This window comes from Taudactylus pleione, unplaced genomic scaffold (genome assembly GCF_031769625.1).
Source record: "Taudactylus pleione unplaced genomic scaffold, aTauple2 ptg001168l, whole genome shotgun sequence".
Classification (NCBI taxonomy): domain Eukaryota; kingdom Metazoa; phylum Chordata; class Amphibia; order Anura; family Myobatrachidae; genus Taudactylus; species Taudactylus pleione.
Genome location: NW_028285569.1, coordinates 627,501 through 647,403, shown reverse-complemented (window position 1 = coordinate 647,403; position 19,903 = coordinate 627,501). Strand labels below are relative to the sequence as shown.

The window sequence follows — 19,903 nt, the reverse complement described above, 5'->3', positions numbered from 1 at the left end:
ATAAGCTCTGTATGTACATACTCTCTGTGTGCATCTTACTTACACAGTCACACACATAAGCTCTGTATGTACATACTCCCTGTGTGCGTCTTACTTACACAGTCACACACATAAGCTCTGTATGCACATACTCCCTGTGTGTGTCTTACTTAAACAGTCACACACATAAGCTCTGTATGTACATACTCCCTGTGTGCGTCTTACTTACACAGTCACACACATAAGCTCTGTATGTACATACTCCCTGTGTGCGTCTTACACAGTCACACACATAAGCTCTGTATGTACATACTCTCTGTGTGCGTCTTACTTACACAGTCACACACATAAGCTCTGTATGTACATACTCTCTGTGTGCGTCTTATTTACACAGTCACACACATAAGCTCTGTATGTACATACTCCCTGTGTGCGGCTCACTTACACAGTCACACACATAAGCTCTGTATGTACATACTCCCTGTGTGCGGCTTACTTACACAGTCACACACATAAGCTCTGTATGTACATACTCCCTGTGTGTGGCTTACTTACACAGTCACACACAAGCTCTGCGCACATCTGACTGATCAGCGATCATGATCAGTATCACCATCAGAACAAAATAGACAGGAAAACACAATTCTTAATGAGTCCTTGATTTTGGTCACAAAAAACACACACACAAATCGCAGTAACGTGCATTGTGTTTATTCTTAGTAAATTTATCCCCCAATATCTCATTTGTCAGTGGTTTAAAATGGATCCACCTGCAAGTTCTTTCCTCAGTTCCTATTTGTAGGTAACACTAATATCTGGTGCTGAGTGTAATAAGTATAGTTATATACTGATCCCAGGACCACACCCACAGAAGACATTATATAGTGTAACATAATTCACATCTCAGTACTTTATTTAACAGACATTCCAACTGACCTTTGGGCAGGCTCCTCCCATCGCAGAATGTGATTGGCTGGCTGAGCTCACGACCAACTCCTGGTACCGGGGGATAGAGCCGCATACTCTCCTTAATACACATGGTGGTGTACGGCATCTTACCCAGATCGTCCCTGGTCACACACAAAGGATAATATATAATATATAATAATATAATAATCTTCCATCTACGATTATAGTGGGAAAAATGCGCAAAAACGTTTCCCATCTATTTGGGCTGAATGTGACAATTGTTTTGCTCTCTCAGACTTACAGATAAGAATGAGAATTGGGAATCACTTTGCGCTTCGCCTTCCTGTGCATACAATGTGCCTGTTATAGTGCGTATATTATACTGTACCGCACATGCTGTATAATATACACAAACATAAACAGAACAGCCAGAGTAACAGTGTAATCATCAGTCACACAACTCAGGATGAGATGGGCCCTTGTGTGCATTATTGTAACTGAGCGACATTACATTGTAACCTGCACTGGGTCAGTACTAATGTAAGGCAGGGGCCTCACTGCCGCTCTCTATATATTTCATGTATTTATTGCATATATTTGTCACTATTGTGATGAAATCTTCTGTTTAAATCGGGAGCGCTGGTGTTTTTTTTACCTGTTGACATTCCCTATGTTACTTGTGACATCTATATTGTGCATTTAATACAAACTATTCTTTTAATGGATGGCATAATATATTGGCAATCCGGGATATGCTGTTCCTGATACTAATTTATAAAAACAAATCACACTATCACTGCTAATTACTTCTTACACATCGGAACTTTCATTTCCAACCGTATCAATTACAGTACAGTATCACGCTATTGCCATTATATACAAAGTTCTCACCACTCCACTGTGTTCCGCTCACCCAGGACCTCTCGGATCTCCTCCCGGCATCTCTCCTGGTGCTCGGGGTACTTGGCCATACAGTATAATATCCAGGAGATCCCGCTGGCTGTAGTATCATGTCCCTCAAACATGAATGTGTCCACCTCCGCCCGCAGGTCCTCATCAGACAGGCCCTGACCGCTCTCATCCTGGGGAAAGGAAAGTTTCACTTGTCAAGTGATTTGTCCAATCAATAGTTGCTCTCACCATCATCTCTCCTCTTCGGATCCCAGTCATCACTAGGCAGCTGGGATGACGTGTCTCTCTGACCACTATAACGGATGGTCCCAGTGCTAGCTTAGCAACCAGGGGACACTGGGCAGCCACAGGGGATTATGGTCCGGACTGGGACTAACAGCTGGGACACCGGCTATGTGCAGCGGTACAGCGGCTAACAGTTTTCTATCAGGGGGCTGGGTTCTCTGCCTGCATGCTCATTGGGGCAGTGTTCTGTTAAATGACAGCCAGCCCTGCACACAAATGCCGGTGATAGTTTATATACCTGTGTTAGCCTCTGGTCTGATCCCAATTCCTGTGTCCTGGGGTTTACCTGCATGTGCCTTGCCTTGTCTGTGTACCTGGAGACCCCCAGTCTGATTGGAACCTATTCCCTGTATCTACAACCATGAGCCGTTGTATATTTAACCTCTGCATTACTCTGTTGCATTACCATCTGTAAGCTTTATATCCTGCTCCTAAGGGTTATTTACTGCTGTTGATCATCATTGCAAGCTACCTCTGCTATTCAGTACTTATTCACCTCTGCTGTTTTACCATCTGTTCGCAATATATATTACCAGCACTGCTTTGTGGTTACCCTGTAGGTGCTTTCAGCATCTATGTCCTATGTTGTCTGTATTTTCCTTGTTTATACTACTCCAGCCAATTATCCTGTGATCACCAGAGTATTGGATAAATTCCTACTGTCCTCAGCTTAAAGACCTGGTGGCATCCTAAGTACTGGTGAGTGTACTTTACTCTAAGGCAGGGTTGTCAAACCTGTGCCTATCCTGCTGCTGTGGGACTATATATCCCAAAATGCCACAGATTTAGCATACCCTAATAGCAAACTGTGGCAGAGCATGCTGGGATGTGTAGTTCCACTGCAGCTCGAGGGCCGCAAGTTTGACACCACTGCTCTAAGGGAACAATGGGCGGCTGTTATGAGCTCTAGGAATCTTATGCAAATTCTATAGTGTTTCATGACGTTATCACCGGCCCACTAAGTGCTGGGAGTAGTCTGTGCTAGTATGGAACCCGCTCCACCTGGTCCTGCCCAAATTCTGGCAAATCAAATCCAGCATTTATCCACAAATGGTACAAGATCTGACACTTTGAGAAACAACTCAAGAAGAAAATCATAGGTCCGCTCCATCCTCCCAAGAGGCTGTAAACGAACCTAAGTTGAATCACTTCTCTGAGGACCGGAAAAAATTCTTCAATTTCAAAGAAAGTTCTAAATTAAATTTCCAACTAAGGCCTATTTCTTCTGATTCTGAAGTTCAACAGGTACAGTATCATTTCTTTCTTACAAGGAGACTCGCAAACCTGGGCTTTTGGGGTAGACCCTGATCATTCTGCTTTACAATCTGTGGATGCATTTTTTACAGCTTTAGGCATATAATATGATGACCCAGATTGGGTTGCATTGGCAGAATCACATCTTCGTGCTCTCAAACAGGGATGCAATTCTGCAGTGGTTTATTGCACAGAGTTCAGACGATTGTCCACTGACAGTGCTTGGAATGACCCAGCTTTACGTAGCCAATTTTGGCTTGACCTCTCCAAGCAAATCAAGAATTTTCTAATCCAGTATCCAGTCCCTCAGTCTTTGGACAGTCTTAAGCACCTCTCAATTAAAATCGACAGGTGCATTTAGGAACGTAGGATAGAAAAGAGCTGCCTCCATTATTTCCCTGTGCTGCTGTTCCAGATACTGAGGAGCCTATGCAGATAGGGGAACTTTGACTCCCTGCTGAAGAGAAGGCCAGAAGACAGACTCTGGGTTTATGTCTATATTGGGGTGACAAAGGTCATCTTGCTCTGATTTGTCCTGTGAAGGCAGAAAAAGACAAGGCCTAAGTGAAGTGGAAGGGATTCATTTAGGTGTACATTCTGTCTCTTCCAAAAATTCTGCATTAGTACCGGTATGGATCTCTGCCAACAAGCAAAGTACTGAAGTTTCTGCCTTCTCAGACAGTGGAGCCGCAGGAAGTTTTATGGATATTGTGTTCACCCAGTCACTCAGAATTTCTTCATTAAAATTAACTCCAGCTTTTACCGTCTTTGGCCTTGACTGTAGTCCTTTCTTAGATGGCCAAGTTACATCACAGACCCTGCCTATTCATGTCACAATTGGTGCTCTTCATACAGAAAGCTTGGTCTTCTATTGTCCAATGGTTCCTATTATCCTTGGTTGAAACTTCACAATCCAGTGGTTAATTGAAGAACAGGAGAAATTAATCAGTGGGGTGCCGACTGTGTGACTGGGTGTCTATCTCTGCCTATCCGAATCATTCAGCAAGTGCCAGAAGGATTACTTCCAAAGTATTCAGAATTTACAGATGTATTTCTAAGAATAGAACTGATGTCTATGACTGTGCCATAGAACTTATGCCGGTTCCAAGTTGCCAAAAGGAAGGATATATGCTTTGTCCATTCCTGAAACCAAAGCCATGGAAGATTACATCCAAGAGAACCTTGCCAAAAGTTTCATTAGACCTTTCAAGTCCCCAGTGGGAGCAGGATTTTTCTTTGTTGCTAATAACGATGGAGTCTTCGGCCCTGCATCAACTTTAGGGGTTTAAACAAAATTACGGTCAAAAATATGTATCAATTTCCATTGATTTTTGTACAATTTGATCATCTCAGAGAGGCTACTATTATTTCTAAAATCACTTTGCAGAGTGCATATAACCTTATACGAATCAAAGAGGTCGATGAATAGAAAATGGCATTTAACTTAAAGTCTGGCCATTATGAATATCTTATTATGCCCTTTGGCCTTTCTAATGCCCCCGTTGTCTTCCAGGATCTTATCAATGACGTCCTTTGTGAATTTCTGGGAATATTTGTCATGGTCTATATGGACTCATAGATCTATTCTCAGACTTTGGAGCAGTATCGTAGACTTGTTAAGCAGGATCTTCCCAAACTTTGGGAAAATCATCTATATGCATAGCTAGAGAAATGTTAATTTGAGGTGGAAAAAGTTTCTTTCCTTGGATACGTCATAACCCCTAAGGGATTCTTCATGGATCCTAGTAAACTTCAGGCCATTTCAACTGGGTTCAACCTACTAACTTGAAATCCATCCAACAGTTCCTAGGCTTTGCATATTATAGACATTTTATCTGTGCATTTTCAGTACTGGCGGCTCCAATCACTGCCCTAACAATAAATCTCAATTGGTCCCCACAAGCAATTCAAGCTTTAGAAATTATTAAGCAAGCCTTTGTTTCTGCGCCAATTGTGCATCATCCAAATCTAGAGTGGCCTTTTATTGTGGAAGTGGATGCCTCTATGGTAGGGGTAGGTGCCTCAAAGCCTGTCAATAATAAATAGTTTCCTTGTGCTTTCTTGACACGGAAATTCTCGACTGCAGAAATTAACTATGACATTGGTAATCGTGAATTACTGTACTTGCTATCAAATGGGCATTTGAATATTGGAGACTCTGGGTGGAGGGGGCAAAGCATACTGTCACTATCATCACAGACCACAAAAATGTGCCAAAAGACTTAATTTTAGACAAGCACACAAGGCATTATTCTTTCCCCAAATTCATTTCATTATTGCATAAAGACCCAGGTCTAAAAACATCAAGGCAGATGCCCTATCACAAAGTTTCCTTCAAGATTTAAGATGTCATGATTACCAAAAAAATGTATCATTCCTACAGTATCCAATCACACCGTTTTAGCACAGGATTTGGCTACTTAGCGGCAATCCATGCAATCTCAGGCTCCTCCTGGAACTCCTCTGGGTCTTTTGTTCATCCCTGAATTTTTAAGAGGGGCAATTTTGTCAGATTTTAATTCCAATAAAGTGTCAGGACATCCAGGAGTCTCTAGAACTCTGGAATTTCTGAACCATTGTGTCTGGTGGCCTACTATCAGTCGAGACATCAAAGAATTTGTGCAGTCTTGTGAAGTTTGTGCCAGGAACAAAACTCCTCGAATATGTTCTATGAGTCCACCTCTGCCTTTGGCTATCCCCAACAAACAATGGTCACACATCTCTAAGGATTATATTGTGGATTTGCTGATTTCCTCTGGTTTTAACACAGTCTGGGTGGTGGTGGATCGTTTCAGCAAGATGATTCAGTTGACCAAGCTTCCTAGTGCCACAGATCTTGCATCAATATTCATCCAACATGTTTTCAGGTTGCATGGCTTCATTGTATATCTCCGTTAGACAGAGGTATCCAGTGCTCAGTTCTGGAGATCAATTTGCTCCTCATTAACTATTAACCTCAGTTTATCCACAGTCAAATGCTCACATGGAACATACTGTATCAACCAATCTCCTGAACAATATATCTGCTGTTACATCTCTAAACTTCACAACAACTGGGCTGCATATCTGCCATTAGCAGAGTTTGCTTAGAAAAATGCCTGCCATTTGACCCCTAAGATAACTCTATTTGTCTGTGTGTCCGGATATCACCCCAGAGCAAATTCCTTCTCCTCACTTGCCTAGTGGGGTGCCTGCGATTCAGAACACAGCTGCTCGTCTCAAGGTGATTTGGCAAAAAGTGCACCTTGCTCTTAACAAAGCTTCTTTTTGTTACATTTTTTTTGCAGGCAAACATCATAGACCTTGTAGGCTTAAAGTAGGAAATAAAGTGTGGTTGTCTATTTGCAACATCAAACTTCACCAGTCTTTCTAGACGTTTGGGCCTAGGTACATCGAGCCTTTCCAGATTGTCAAACAGGTAAATCCAGTTGCCTTTCCCCTTAATTTGGCCAAGTCGTTTAAAATTTCTAATGTCCACCATTGTTCTCTATTAAAACCTGTGCTTTCTTCCAATAAGTTAAAATGTTTCCATTCTAGTAAGCCATCTCCATTTTTGGTCATCAAGAGTATGTGGTGGAGAAGATCAATTTCAAGTTTATTCAAGGTCAAGTCCATTTCTTGGTGGATTGGAAGGGTTATGGACCTGAAGAGAGGTCATGGATACATTTACATGCGGACAATCTGAAGAAGGACTTCTTCAAGAAATTTCCAAATAAGCCTAGTTCTAAGGGTTCTTTAAACCGTAGGTAGCCAGGATGCTGCATCTCTCCAGCCACTATGACGGATAGTCCTGCTGGTTGCTTTGCAACCAGGGGATGCCGGGAGGCCACAAGGGATTGTCACTTTTCTATCAGGGGGCTGGGTTCTTTGTCTGCATGCTCATTGGTGCAATGTTCTGTTAAAAGGCAGCAAGCCTTGCACACCATTGCTGGTGATAGTTTATATTCCTGTGTAAGTCTCTGGTCTCAATCTTTGTCTTGTGTCCTTGTGTTTTCCTGTATTGTCTGGTCTTTGTACCTGGAGATGCCCAGTCTGATTGGATCCTATTCCCTGTCTCTACATTCATAAACCATTGTATATTTATCCTCTGCAACTCTGTTGGACTATCATTTGCAAGCTTTATATCCTGCTCCTATGTCCTATGTTGTCTGTATATTGCCTTGTTTATACTACTCCATCTGATTATCCTGCGATCACCAGACTATTGGATAAGTTCCTACTGTCCTGAGTTTTTAAGACCTGGCGGCATCCTAAATACCGGTGAGTGTACTTTACTCTAAGGGAGCAACGGGCAGCTGTTATAAGCACAAGACCACTGTAGTGTGGCTCTAGGAATCTTATACAAATACTCTGGTGTTTCATAACAGTCTGCAATGCCATACACAGTGCATACATTAGTACAGTATAAACATAACAGTACATATAGTGCATACACAGTATAGAGTAGTACACAAAAACTATACATACAGTACATGGCATCAATAACTACTCATCTTTGCAAATGCAGTCACTGTAACTAGAAAATCAGTTCTGGATCAGCGTGTGCCCTAGTCGAAGGCACCGATAGCAAAAATTAAACCATGGGGACTAGATAAGGGCATAGGTAAGAAAGAATAGACAAGGGAAAAGGGGCCTGATCATAAGAGCTTACACTCTATAGGAGAGGGAGACATGTAAGTCAGAGACATGGGGATACAAGGGATGGGTTAGGATGACAGATGCGAGACTTTGATAAAGATGTTTTTGGAAAGAGAATGAGAGTCTGATAGGGAGAGAGTTCCACTAGTAGGGAGCAGCATGGGCGACGTCCTGGGAGTGGGAGCTGGTAACCATTTGGGAAGCGAGGGGCCGGTCATTGGCAGAGTGAAGCGAGATGAGGATGGAAATGTAGGTGGGAGAAGATTGATAATATTTTATGTACATGTTAAAGACATACAGTCAGGTCCATAAATATTGGGACATTGACAGAATTTTCATATTTTGGCCTCTATTCACCACCACAATGGCTTTGAAATGAAACAAACAAGATGTGATTTAACTGCAGACTTTCAGATTTAATTTGAGGGTAATTATATCCAAATCAGGTGAACGGTGTAGGAATTACAATGGTTTCAATATGTGCCTCCCACTTTTTAAGGGGCCAAAAGTAATGGGACAAACGAAACAATCCTAAATCTAACTTTCACGTTTTAATACTTTGTTGCAAATCCTTTGCAGGCAATTACAGACTGAAGTCTGGAACGCATAGACATCACCAGATGCTGGGTTTCATCCCTGGTGATGCTCTGCCAGGTCTCTACTGCAAATGTCTTCAGTTCCTGCTTGTTCTTGGGGCATTTTCCCTTCAGTTTTGTCTTCATCAAGTGTGATGCATGCTCAATCGGATTCAGGTCAGGGGATTGACTTGGCTATTGCATAACATTCCACTTTTTAGTCTTAAAAAACTCTTTGGTAGCTTTTGCAGGATGCTTCAGGTCATTGTCCATCTGCACTGTGAAGCGCCGTCCAATGAGTTCTGAAGCATTTGACTGAATATGAGCATATAATATTGCCCGAAACACTTCAGAATTCATTCTGCTGCTTTTGTCAGTAGTCACATCATCAATAAATACAAGGGTCCAGTTCCATTGGCAGCCATACATGCCCACGCCACGACACTACCACCACCATGCTTCACTGATGAGGTGGTATGTTTTGGATCATGAGCAGTTCCTTTCCTTCTCTTCCCATCACTCTGGTACAAGTTGATCTTTGTCTCATCTGTCAATAGGATGTTGTTCCAGAACTGTAATGGCTTTTTTAGATGTTTGGCAAACTCTAATCTGGTCTTCCTGTTTTTGTGGCTCACCAATGGTTTGCATCTTGTGGTGAACCCTCTATATTCACTCTTGTGAAGTCTTCTCTTGATTGTTGCTTTGACACATATACATCTACCTCCTGGAGAGTGTTCTTGATTTGGCCAACTGTGAAGGGGTTTTTCTTCACCAGCGAAATAATTCTTCTGTCATCCACGACAGTTGTTTTCCGTGGTCTTCCGGGTCTTTTGGTGTTGCTGAGCTCTCCGATGCGTTCTTTCTTTTTAAGAATGTTCCAAACAGTTGATTTGGCCACACCTAATGTTTTTGCTATCTCTCTGATGGGTTTGTTTTGATTTTTCAGCCTAATGATGGCTTGCTTCACTGATAGTGACAGCTCTTTGGATCTCATATTGAGAGTCGACAGCAACTGATTCCAAATGCAAATGTCACACCTAGAATCAACTCCAGACCTTTTACCTGCTTAAGTGATAATGAAATAATGAAGGAATAGCCCACACCTGTCTATGAAATAGCTTTTGAGTTGATAGTCCCATTACTTTTGGCCCCTTAAAAAGTGGGAGGCACATATAGAAACCGTTGTAATTCCTACACCGTTCACCTGATTTGGACGTAATTACCCTCAAATTAAATCTGAAAGTCTGCAGGTAAAGCACATCTTGTTTGTTTCATTTCAAAACCATTGTGGTGGTGAATAGAGGCCAAAATATGACAATTCTGTCAATGTCCCAATATTTATGCACCTGACTGTATATCCCATAAGCCCTATCCGGTTAGCTCCAATAAGGCTTATGGGATATAGAAGGGAGGGATTATCTTACAAATACATGTAGTTTGATGTGCTGACTCCTCACCTCACCCTCTACATCCCCCATGGCAGGGCCGAAACTAGGATAGCTGTCACCCAGTGCAAGGCAGCAATTCTGCGCCCCCTCCCTTCCCGTACATGGATTTTGTCCTTTCTTATCCGTAAGGCAGTGCACCCGAAACTTGCGCTGGCCTAACAGACACTAGACAGGCATGTCATCAGCAGAAGTTGCTTGTGTGTCCTATTCACATCGCGTTTGAAGGTAAAAAGTCAAAAGAAAAGACACTTGGCGCTACCGAGATGCACGGTGCTTACGCGTAATGTTTAACACAACTTGTAGTGCACGGAGGTAAGATGTATGTGGTCACATCTGCACAACTGTATTATGACTGTATAGATTATGTAATGGTAGGGAACCTCTCCGATACATATTGTATGTGTTGTATTTTACATTTAACAAGTCTTTCAGAGCTAAGTTAACTCTATGTGATTGGACAGTACCCGGATTTATCAGCTCCTAATAACGTGTGGCCGTCTGCACAGGGTGAGAATGCTGCACAGGGTGAGAATGCTGCACAGGGTGGGAAAGTTGCACAGGGTGGGAAAGCTGCACAGGGTGAGAATGCTGCACAGGGTGGGAAAGCGTCACAGGGTGGGAATGCTGCACAGGGTGAGAATGCTGCACTGGGTGGGAAAGCTGCACAGGGTGGGAATGCTGCACAGGGTGAGAATACTGCACAGGGTGAGAATGCTGCACAGGAAGGGAATGCTGCACAGGGAGGGAATGCTGAACAGGGTGAGAATGCTGCACAGGGTGGGAAAGCTGCACAGGGTGAGAATGCTGCACAGGGTGGGAAAGCTGCACAGGGTGGGAATGCTGAACAGGGAGAGAATGCTGCACAGGGTGGGAAAACTGCACAGGGTGGGAATGCTGCACAGGAAGAGAATGCTGCACAGGGTGAGAATGCTGCACAGGGAGGGAATGCTGCACAGGGTGAGAATGCTGCACAGGGTGAGAATGCTGCAAAGGGTGGGAAAGCTGCACAGGGTGAGAATGCTGCACAGGGTGGGAAAGGTGCACAGGGTGGGAATGGTGCACAGGGTGAGAAAGCTGCACAGGGTGAGAATGCTGCACAGGGTGAGAATGCTGCACAGGGTGGGAAAGCTGCACAGGGAGGGAATGCTGCACAGGGTGGGAAAGCTGCACAGGGTGAGAATGCAGCACAGGATGGGAATGCTGCACAGGGAGGGAATGCAGCACAGGGTGGGAAAGCTGCACAGGGTGAGAAAGCAGCACAGGGTGGGAAAGCTGCACAGGGTGAGAATGCTGCACAGGGTGGGAAAGCTGCACAGGGTGGGAATGCTGCACAGGGTGGGAATGCTGCACAGGGTGGGAAAGCTGCACAGGGTGGGAATGCTGCACAGGGTGAGAATGCTGCACAGGGTGAGAATGCTGCACAGGATGGGAATGCTGCACAGGGAGGGAATGCTGAACAGGGTGAGAATGCTGCACAGGGTGGGAAAGCTGCACAGGGTGAGAATGCTGCACAGGGTGGGAAAGCTGCACAGGGTGGGAATGCTGCACAGGGTGAGAAAGCTGCACAGGGTGAGAATGCTGCACAGGGTGAGAATGCTGCGCAGGGTGGGAAAGCTGCACAGGGAGGGAATGCTGCACAGGGTGGGAAAGCAGCACAGGGTGAGAATGCTGCACAGGATGGGAATGCTGCACAGGGAGGGAATGCAGCACAGGGTGGGAAAGCTGCACAGGGTGAGAATGCTGCACAGGGTGGGAAAGCTGCACAGGATGAGAATGCTGCACAGGGTGAGAATGCTGCACAGGATGGGAATGCTGCACAGGGTGGGAAAGCAGCACAGGGTGGGAATGCTGCACAGGATGAGAATGCTGCACAGGGTGAGAATGCTGCACAGGATGGGAATGCTGCACAGGGAGGTAATGCTAGACAGGGTGAGAATGCTGCACAGGGTGAGAAAGCTGGAAAGGGTGGGAAAGCAGCACAGGGTGAGAATGCTGAACATGGTGGGAAAGCTGCACAGGGTAGGAATGCTGCACAGGGTGAGAAAGCTGCACAGGGTGGGATTGCTGCACAGGGAGGGAATGCTGCACAGGGTGGGAAAGCTGCACAGGGTGGGAATGCTGCACAGGGTGAGAATGCTGCACAGGGTGGGAAAGCTGCACAGGGTGGGAATGCTGCACAGGGTGGGAAAGCTGCACAGGGTGGGAATGCTGCACAGGGTGGGAAAGCTGCACAGGGTGGGAATGCTGCACAGGGTGAGAATGCTGCACAGGGTGAGAATGCTGCACAGGATGGGAATGCTGCACAGGGAGGGAATGCTGAACAGGGTGAGAATGCTGCACAGGGTGGGAAAGCTGCACAGGGTGAGAATGCTGCAGAGGGTGGGAAAGCTGCACAGGGTGGGAATGCTGCACAGGGTGAGAAAGCTGCACAGGGTGAGAATGCTGCACAGGGTGAGAATGCTGCGCAGGGTGGGAAAGCTGCACAGGGAGGGAATGCTGCACAGGGTGGGAAAGCTGCACAGGGTGAGAATGCTGCACAGGATGGGAATGCTGCACAGGGAGGGAATGCAGCACAGGGTGGGAAAGCTGCACAGGGTGAGAATGCTGCACAGGGTGGGAAAGCTGCACAGGATGAGAATGCTAGACAGGGTGAGAATGCTGCACAGGGTGAGAAAGCTGCAAAGGGTGGGAAAGCAGCACAGGGTGAGAATGCTGAACATGGTGGGAAAGCTGCACAGGGTAGGAATGCTGCACAGGGTGAGAAAGCTGCACAGGGTGGGATTGCTGCACAGGGAGGGAATGCTGCACAGGGTGGGAAAGCTGCACAGGGTGGGAATGCTGCACAGGGTGAGAATGCTGCACAGGGTGGGAAAGCTGCACAGGATGAGAATGCTGCACAGGGTGAGAATGCTGCACAGGATGGGAATGCTGCACAGGGTGAGTGCTGCACAGGGTGGGAAAGCTGCAGAGGGTGGGAAAGCTGCACAGGGTGAGAATGCTGCACAGGGTGGGAAAGCTGCACAGAGTGGGAATGCTCCACAGGGTGAGAATGCTGCACAGGGTGGGAATGCTGCACAGGGAGGGAATGCTGAACAGGGTGGGAAAGCTGCACAGGGTGGGAATGCTGCACAGGGTGAGAATGCTGCACAGGGTGGGAATGCTGCTCAGGATGATAATGCTGCACAGGGTGGGAATGCTGCACAGGATGGGAAAGCTGCACAGGGTGGGAATGCTGCACAGGGTGAGAATGCTGCACAGGGTGGGAAAGCTGCACAGGGTGAGAATGCTGCACAGGGTGGGAAAGCTGCACAGAGTGGGAATGCTGCACAGGGTGAGAATGCTGCACAGGGTGGGAATGCTGCACAGGGAGGGAATGCTGCACAGGGTGGGAATGCTGCACAGGATGGGAATGCTGCACAGGGTGAGAATGCTGCACAGGGAGGGAATGCTGCACAGGGAGGGAATGCTGCACAGGGTGGGAAAGCTGCAAAGGGTGGGAAAGCTGCACAGGGTGAGAAAGCTGCACAGGGTGAGAATGCTGCACAGGATGGGAATGCTGCACAGGGAGGGAATGCTGCACAGGATGAGAATGCTGCACAGGGTGAGAATGCTGCACAGGATGGGAATGCTGCACAGGGAGGGAATGCTGCACAGGGTGAGAATGCTGCACAGCGTAGGAAAGCTGCACAGGGTGAGAATGCTGCACAGGGTGGGAAAGCTGCACAGGGTGGGAAAGCTGCACAGGGTGGGAATGCTGCACAGGGTGAGAATGCTGCACAGGGAGGGAATGCTGCACACGGAGGGAATGCTGCACAGGGTGGGAAAGCTGCACAGGGTGGGAATGCTGCACAGGGTGAGAATGCTGCACAGGATGGGAATGCTGCACAGGGAGAGAATGCTGCACAGGGTGGGAAAGCTGCACAGGGTGGGAAAGCTGCACAGGGTGAGAATGCTGCACAGGGTGGGAATGCTGCACAGGGTGGGAATGCTGCACAGGGTGGGAATGCTGCACAGGATGAGAATGCTGCACAGGGTGGGAAAACTGCACTGGGAGGGAATGCTGTACAAGGAGGAAATGCTGCACAGGATGGGAATGCTGCACAGGGGGGAATGCTGCACAGGGTGGGAATGCTGCACCTGGTACGAATGCTGCACAGGGTGAGAATGCTCCTCAGGGTGAGAATGCTGCACAGGGTGGGAAAGCTGCACAGGATGAGAATGCTGCACAGGGTGGGAAAGCTGCACAGGATGAGAATGGTGCACAGGGAGGGAAAGCTGCACAGGGTGGGAATGCTGCACAGGATGGGAATGCTGCACAGGGTGGGAAAGTTGCACAGGGTGGGAATGCTGCACAGGGTGGTAAAGCTGCACAGGGTGGGAATGCTGCACAGGATGGGAATGCTGCACAGGGTGGAAATGCTGCACAGGATGGGATTGCTGCACAGAGGGGGAATGCTGCACAGGGTGGGAATGCTGCACCTGGTACGAATGCTGCACAGGGAGGGAATGCTGCACAGGGTGAGAATGCTGCACAGGGTGAGAAAGCTGCACAGGGTGGGAAAGCTACACAGGGTGAGAAAGCTGCACAGGGTGGGAAAGCTGCACAGGGTGAGAATGCTGCACAGGGTGGGAAAGCTGCACAGGGTGGGAATGCTACACAGGGTGAAAATGCTGCACAGGGTGGGAAAGCTGCACAGGGTGAGAATGTTGCACAGGGTGGGAATGCTGCACTGGGTGGGAGTGCTGCACAGGGTGGCAAAGCTGCACAGGGTGAGAAAGCTGCACAGGGTGAGAATGCTGCACAGGGTGGGAATGCTGCACAGGGTGGGAATGCTGCACAGGGTGGGAAAGCTGCACAGGGTGGTAATGCTGCACAGGTTGGGAATGCTGCACATGGTGGGATTGCTGCACATGGTGGGAAAGCTGCACAGGGTGAAAAAGCTGCACAGGGTGAGAAAGCTGCACAGGGTGGGAAAGCTGCACAGGGTGAGAAAGCTGCACAGGGTGAGAATGCTGCACAGGGTGAGAATGCTGCACAGGGTGAGAAAGCTGCACAGGGTGAGAAAGCTGCACAGGGTGGGAAAGCTGCACATGGTGGGAAAGCTGCACAGGGTGGGAAAGCTGCACAGGGTGAGAATGCTGCACAGGGTGAGAATGCTGCCCAGGGTGGGAATGCTGCACAGTGTGGGAGTCCTGCACAGGGGGGAAAAGCTGCACAGGGGGGAAAAGCTGCACAGGGTGACAATGCTGCACAGGGAGGGAATGCTGCACAGGGTGGGAATGCTGCACAGGGTGGGAATGCTGCACAGGATGAGAATGCTGCACAGGGTGGGAAAGCTGCACAGGGTGGGAATGCTGCACAGGGTGGGAAAGCTGCACAGGGTGGGAATGCTGCACTGGATGGGAATGCTGCACAGGGTGGAAATGCTGCACAGGATGGGAATGCTGCACAGAGGGGGAATGCTGCACAGGGTGGGAATGCTGCACCTGGTACGAATGCTGCACTGGGTTGAGAATGCTGCTCAGGGTGAGAATGCTTCACAGGGTGGGAAAGCTGCACATGATGGGATTGCTGCACAGGGTGGGAAAGCTGCACAGGGTGGGAAAGCTGCACAGGGTGAGAATGCTGCACAGGATGGGAATGCTGCACAGGGTGGGAATGCTGCACAGGGTGGGAATGCTGCACAGGATGAGAATGCTGCACAGGGTGGGAAAGCTGCACTGGGAGGGAATGCTGCACAGGGTGGAAATGCTGCACAGGATGGGAATGCTGCACAGGGGAGAATGCTGCACAGGGTGGGAATGCTGCACCTGGTACGAATGCTGCACAGGGTGAGAATGCTCCTCAGGGTGAGAATCCTGCACAGGGTGGGAAAGCTGCACAGGATGAGAATGCTGCACAGGGTGGGAAAGTTGCACAGGATGAGAATGCTGCACAGGGAGGGAAAGCTGCACAGGGTGGGAATGCTGCACAGGATGGGAATGCTGCACAGGGTGGGAAAGTTGCACAGGGTGGGAATGCTGCACAGGGTGGTAAAGCTGCACAGGGTGGGAATGCTGCACAGGATGGGAGTGCTGCACAGGGTGGAAATGCTGCACAGGATGGGAATGCTGCACAGAGGGGGAATGCTGCACAGATGGGGAATGCTGCACCTGGTATGAATGCTGCACAGGGTGAGAATGCTGCTCAGGGTGAGAATGCTTCACAGGGTGGGAAAGCTGCACATGATGGGAATGCTGCACAGGGTGGGAAAGCTGCACAGGGTGGGAATGCTGCACAGGGAGAGAATGCTGCACAGGGTGGGAAAGCTGCACAGGGTGGGAATGCTGCACAGGGTGAGAATGCTGCACAGGATGGGAATGCTGCACAGGGAGAGAATGCTGCACAGGGTGGGAAAGCTGCACAGGGTGGGAAAGCTGCACAGGGTGAGAATGCTGCACAGGGTGGGAATGCTGCACAGGGTGAGAATGCTGCACAGGGTGAGAAAGCTGCACAGGGTGGGAATGCTGCACAGGGTGAGAATGCTGCACAGGGTGGGAAAGCTGCACAGGGTGAGAATGCTGCACAGGATGGGAATGCTGCACAGGGAGGGAATGCTGCACAGGGTGGGAATGCTGCACAGGGTGGGAATGCTGCACAGGATGGGAAAGCTGCACAAGGTGAGAATGCTGCACAGGATGGGAATGCTGCACAGGGTGGGAAAGCTGCACAGGGTGGGAAAGCTGCACAGGGTGGGAAAGCTGCACAGGGTGAAAAAGCTGCACAGGGTGGGAAAGCTGCACAGGGTGAGAAAGCTGCACAGGGTGAGAAAGCTGCACAGGGTGAGAAAGCTGCACAGGGTGAGAATGCTGCACAGGGTGGGAAAGCTGCACAGGGTGGGAAAGCTGCACAGGGTGAAAAAGCTGCACAGGGTGGGAAAGCTGCACAGGGTGAGAAAGCTGCACAGGGTGAGAATGCTGCACAGGGTGAGAATGCTGCACAGGATGGGAATGCTGCACAGGGAAGGAATGCTGCACAGGGTGAGAATGCTGCACAGCGTGGGAAAGCTGCACAGGGTGAGAATGCTGCACAGGGTGGGAAAGCTGCACAGGGTGGGAAAGCTGCACAGGGTGAGAATGCTGCACAGGGTGAGAATGCTGCACAGGGTGGGAATGCTGCACAGGGTGGGAGTGCTGCACAGGGTGGAAAAGCTGCACAGGGTGAGAAAGCTGCACAGGGTGACAATGCTGCACAGGGAGGGAATGCTGCACAGGGTGGGAATTCTGCACAGGGTGGGAATGCTGCACAGGGTGGGAATGCTGCACAGGATGAGAATGCTGCACAGGGTGGGAAAGCTGCACAGGGTGGGAATGCTGCACAGGGTGGGAAAGCTGCACAGGATGGGAATGCTGCACAGGATGGGAATGCTGCACAGGGTGGAAATGCTGCACAGGATGGGAATGCTGCACAGAGGGGGAACGCTGCACAGGGTGGGAATGCTGCACCTGGTACGAATGCTGCACAGGGTGAGAATGCTGCATCTGGTACGAATGCTGCACAGGGTGAGAATGCTGCTCAGGGTGAGAATGCTTCACAGGGTGGGAAAGCTGCACAGGGTGGGAAAGCTGCACAGGGTGAGAATGCTGCACAGGATGGAAATGCTGCACAGGGTGGGAATGCTGCACAGGGTGGGAATGCTGCACAGGATGAGAATGCTGCACAGGGTGGGAAAACTGCACTGGGAGGGAATGCTGTACAAGGAGGAAATGCTGCACAGGATGGGAATGCTGCACAGGGGGGAATGCTGCACAGGGTGGGAATGCTGCACCTGGTACGAATGCTGCACAGGGTGAGAATGCTCCTCAGGGTGAGAATGCTGCACAGGGTGGGAAAGCTGCACAGGATGAGAATGCTGCACAGGGTGGGAAAGCTGCACAGGATGAGAATGGTGCACAGGGAGGGAAAGCTGCACAGGGTGGGAATGCTGCACAGGATGGGAATGCTGCACAGGGTGGGAAAGTTGCACAGGGTGGGAATGCTGCACAGGGTGGTAAAGCTGCACAGGGTGGGAATGCTGCACAGGCTGTGAATGCTGCACAGGGTGGAAATGCTGCACAGGATGGGATTGCTGCACAGAGGGGGAATGCTGCACAGGGTGGGAATGCTGCACCTGGTACGAATGCTGCACAGGGAGGGAATGCTGCACAGGGTGAGAATGCTGCACAGGGTGAGAAAGCTGCACAGGGTGGGAAAGCTGCACAGGGTGAGAAAGCTGCACAGGGTGGGAAAGCTGCACAGGGTGAGAAAGCTGCACAGGGTGGGAAAGCTGCACAGGGTGAGAATGCTGCACAGGGTGAGAATGCTGCACAGGGTGGGAAAGCTGCACAGGGTGGGAATGCTACACAGGGTGAAAATGCTGCACAGGGTGGGAAAGCTGCACAGGGTGAGAATGTTGCACAGGGTGGGAATGCTGCACTGGGTGGGAGTGCTGCACAGGGTGGCAAAGCTGCACAGGGTGAGAAAGCTGCACAGGGTGAGAATGCTGCACAGGGTGGGAATGCTGCACAGGGTGGGAATGCTGCACAGGGTGGGAAAGCTGCACAGGGTGGTAATGCTGCACAGGTTGGGAATGCTGCACATGGTGGGATTGCTGCACATGGTGGGAAAGCTGCACAGGGTGAAAAAGCTGCACAGGGTGAGAAAGCTGCACAGGGTGGGAAAGCTGCACAGGGTGAGAAAGCTGCACAGGGTGAGAATGCTGCACAGGGTGAGAATGCTGCACAGGGTGAGAAAGCTGCACAGGGTGAGAAAGCTGCACAGGGTGGGAAAGCTGCACAGGGTGGGAAAGCTGCACAGGGTGGGAAAGCTGCACAGGGTGAGAATGCTGCACAGGGTGAGAATGCTGCCCAGGGTGGGAATGCTGCACAGTGTGGGAGTCCTGCACAGGGGGGAAAAGCTGCACAGGGGGGAAAAGCTGCACAGGGTGACAATGCTGCACAGGGAGGGAATGCTGCACAGGGTGGGAATGCTGCACAGGGTGGGAATGCTGCACAGGATGAGAATGCTGCACAGGGTGGGAAAGCTGCACAAGGTGGGAATGCTGCACAGGGTGGGAAAGCTGCACAGGGTGGGAATGCTGCACTGGATGGGAATGCTGCACAGGGTGGAAATGCTGCACAGGATGGGAATGCTGCACAGAGGGGGAATGCTGCACAGGGTGGGAATGCTGCACCTGGTACGAATGCTGCACTGGCTTGAGAATGCTGCTCAGGGTGAGAATGCTGCACAGGGTGGGAAAGCTGCACAGGGTGAGAATGCTGCACAGGATGGGAATGCTGCACAGGGTGGGAATGCTGCACAGGGTGGGAATGCTGCACAGGATGAGAATGCTGCACAGGGTGGGAAAGCTGCACTGGGAGGGAATGCTGCACAGGGTGGAAATGCTGCACAGGATGGGAATGCTGCACAGGGGAGAATGCTGCACAGGGTGGGAATGCTGCACCTGGTACGAATGCTGCACAGGGTGAGAATGCTCCTCAGGGTGAGAATCCTGCACAGGGTGGGAAAGCTGCACAGGATGAGAATGCTGCACAGGGTGGGAAAGCTGCACAGGATGAGAATGCTGCACAGGGAGGGAAAGCTGCACAGGGTGGGAATGCTGCACAGGATGGGAATGCTGCACAGGGTGGGAAAGTTGCACAGGGTGGGAATGCTGCACAGGGTGGGAATGCTGCACAGGATGGGAGTGCTGCACAGGGTGGAAATGCTGCACAGGATGGGAATGCTGCACAGAGGGGGAATGCTGCACAGATGGGGAATGCTGCACCTGGTATGAATGCTGCACAGGGTGAGAATGCTGCTCAGGGTGAGAATGCTTCACAGGGTGGGAAAGCTGCACATGATGGGAATGCTGCACAGGGTGG

The 19,903-nt window shown here is 49.5% G+C and overlaps 1 protein-coding gene across 1 annotated transcript in view; it reads right to left on the bottom strand.

Annotated features, from left to right (window-relative positions):
• Positions 1-19,903, bottom strand: part of LOC148453343 (cytochrome P450 4B1-like) — a 208,016-nt gene that overhangs the window by 17,992 nt on the left and 170,121 nt on the right. The window contains exons 8-9 of the mRNA XM_088462254.1: positions 1,780-1,970; positions 916-1,049 (exon numbers count right to left, since the gene is read on the bottom strand). Coding sequence (XP_088318380.1) covers positions 916-1,049; positions 1,780-1,970 — 325 coding nt within the window. The remainder of the gene's footprint in view (positions 1-915; positions 1,050-1,779; positions 1,971-19,903) is intronic.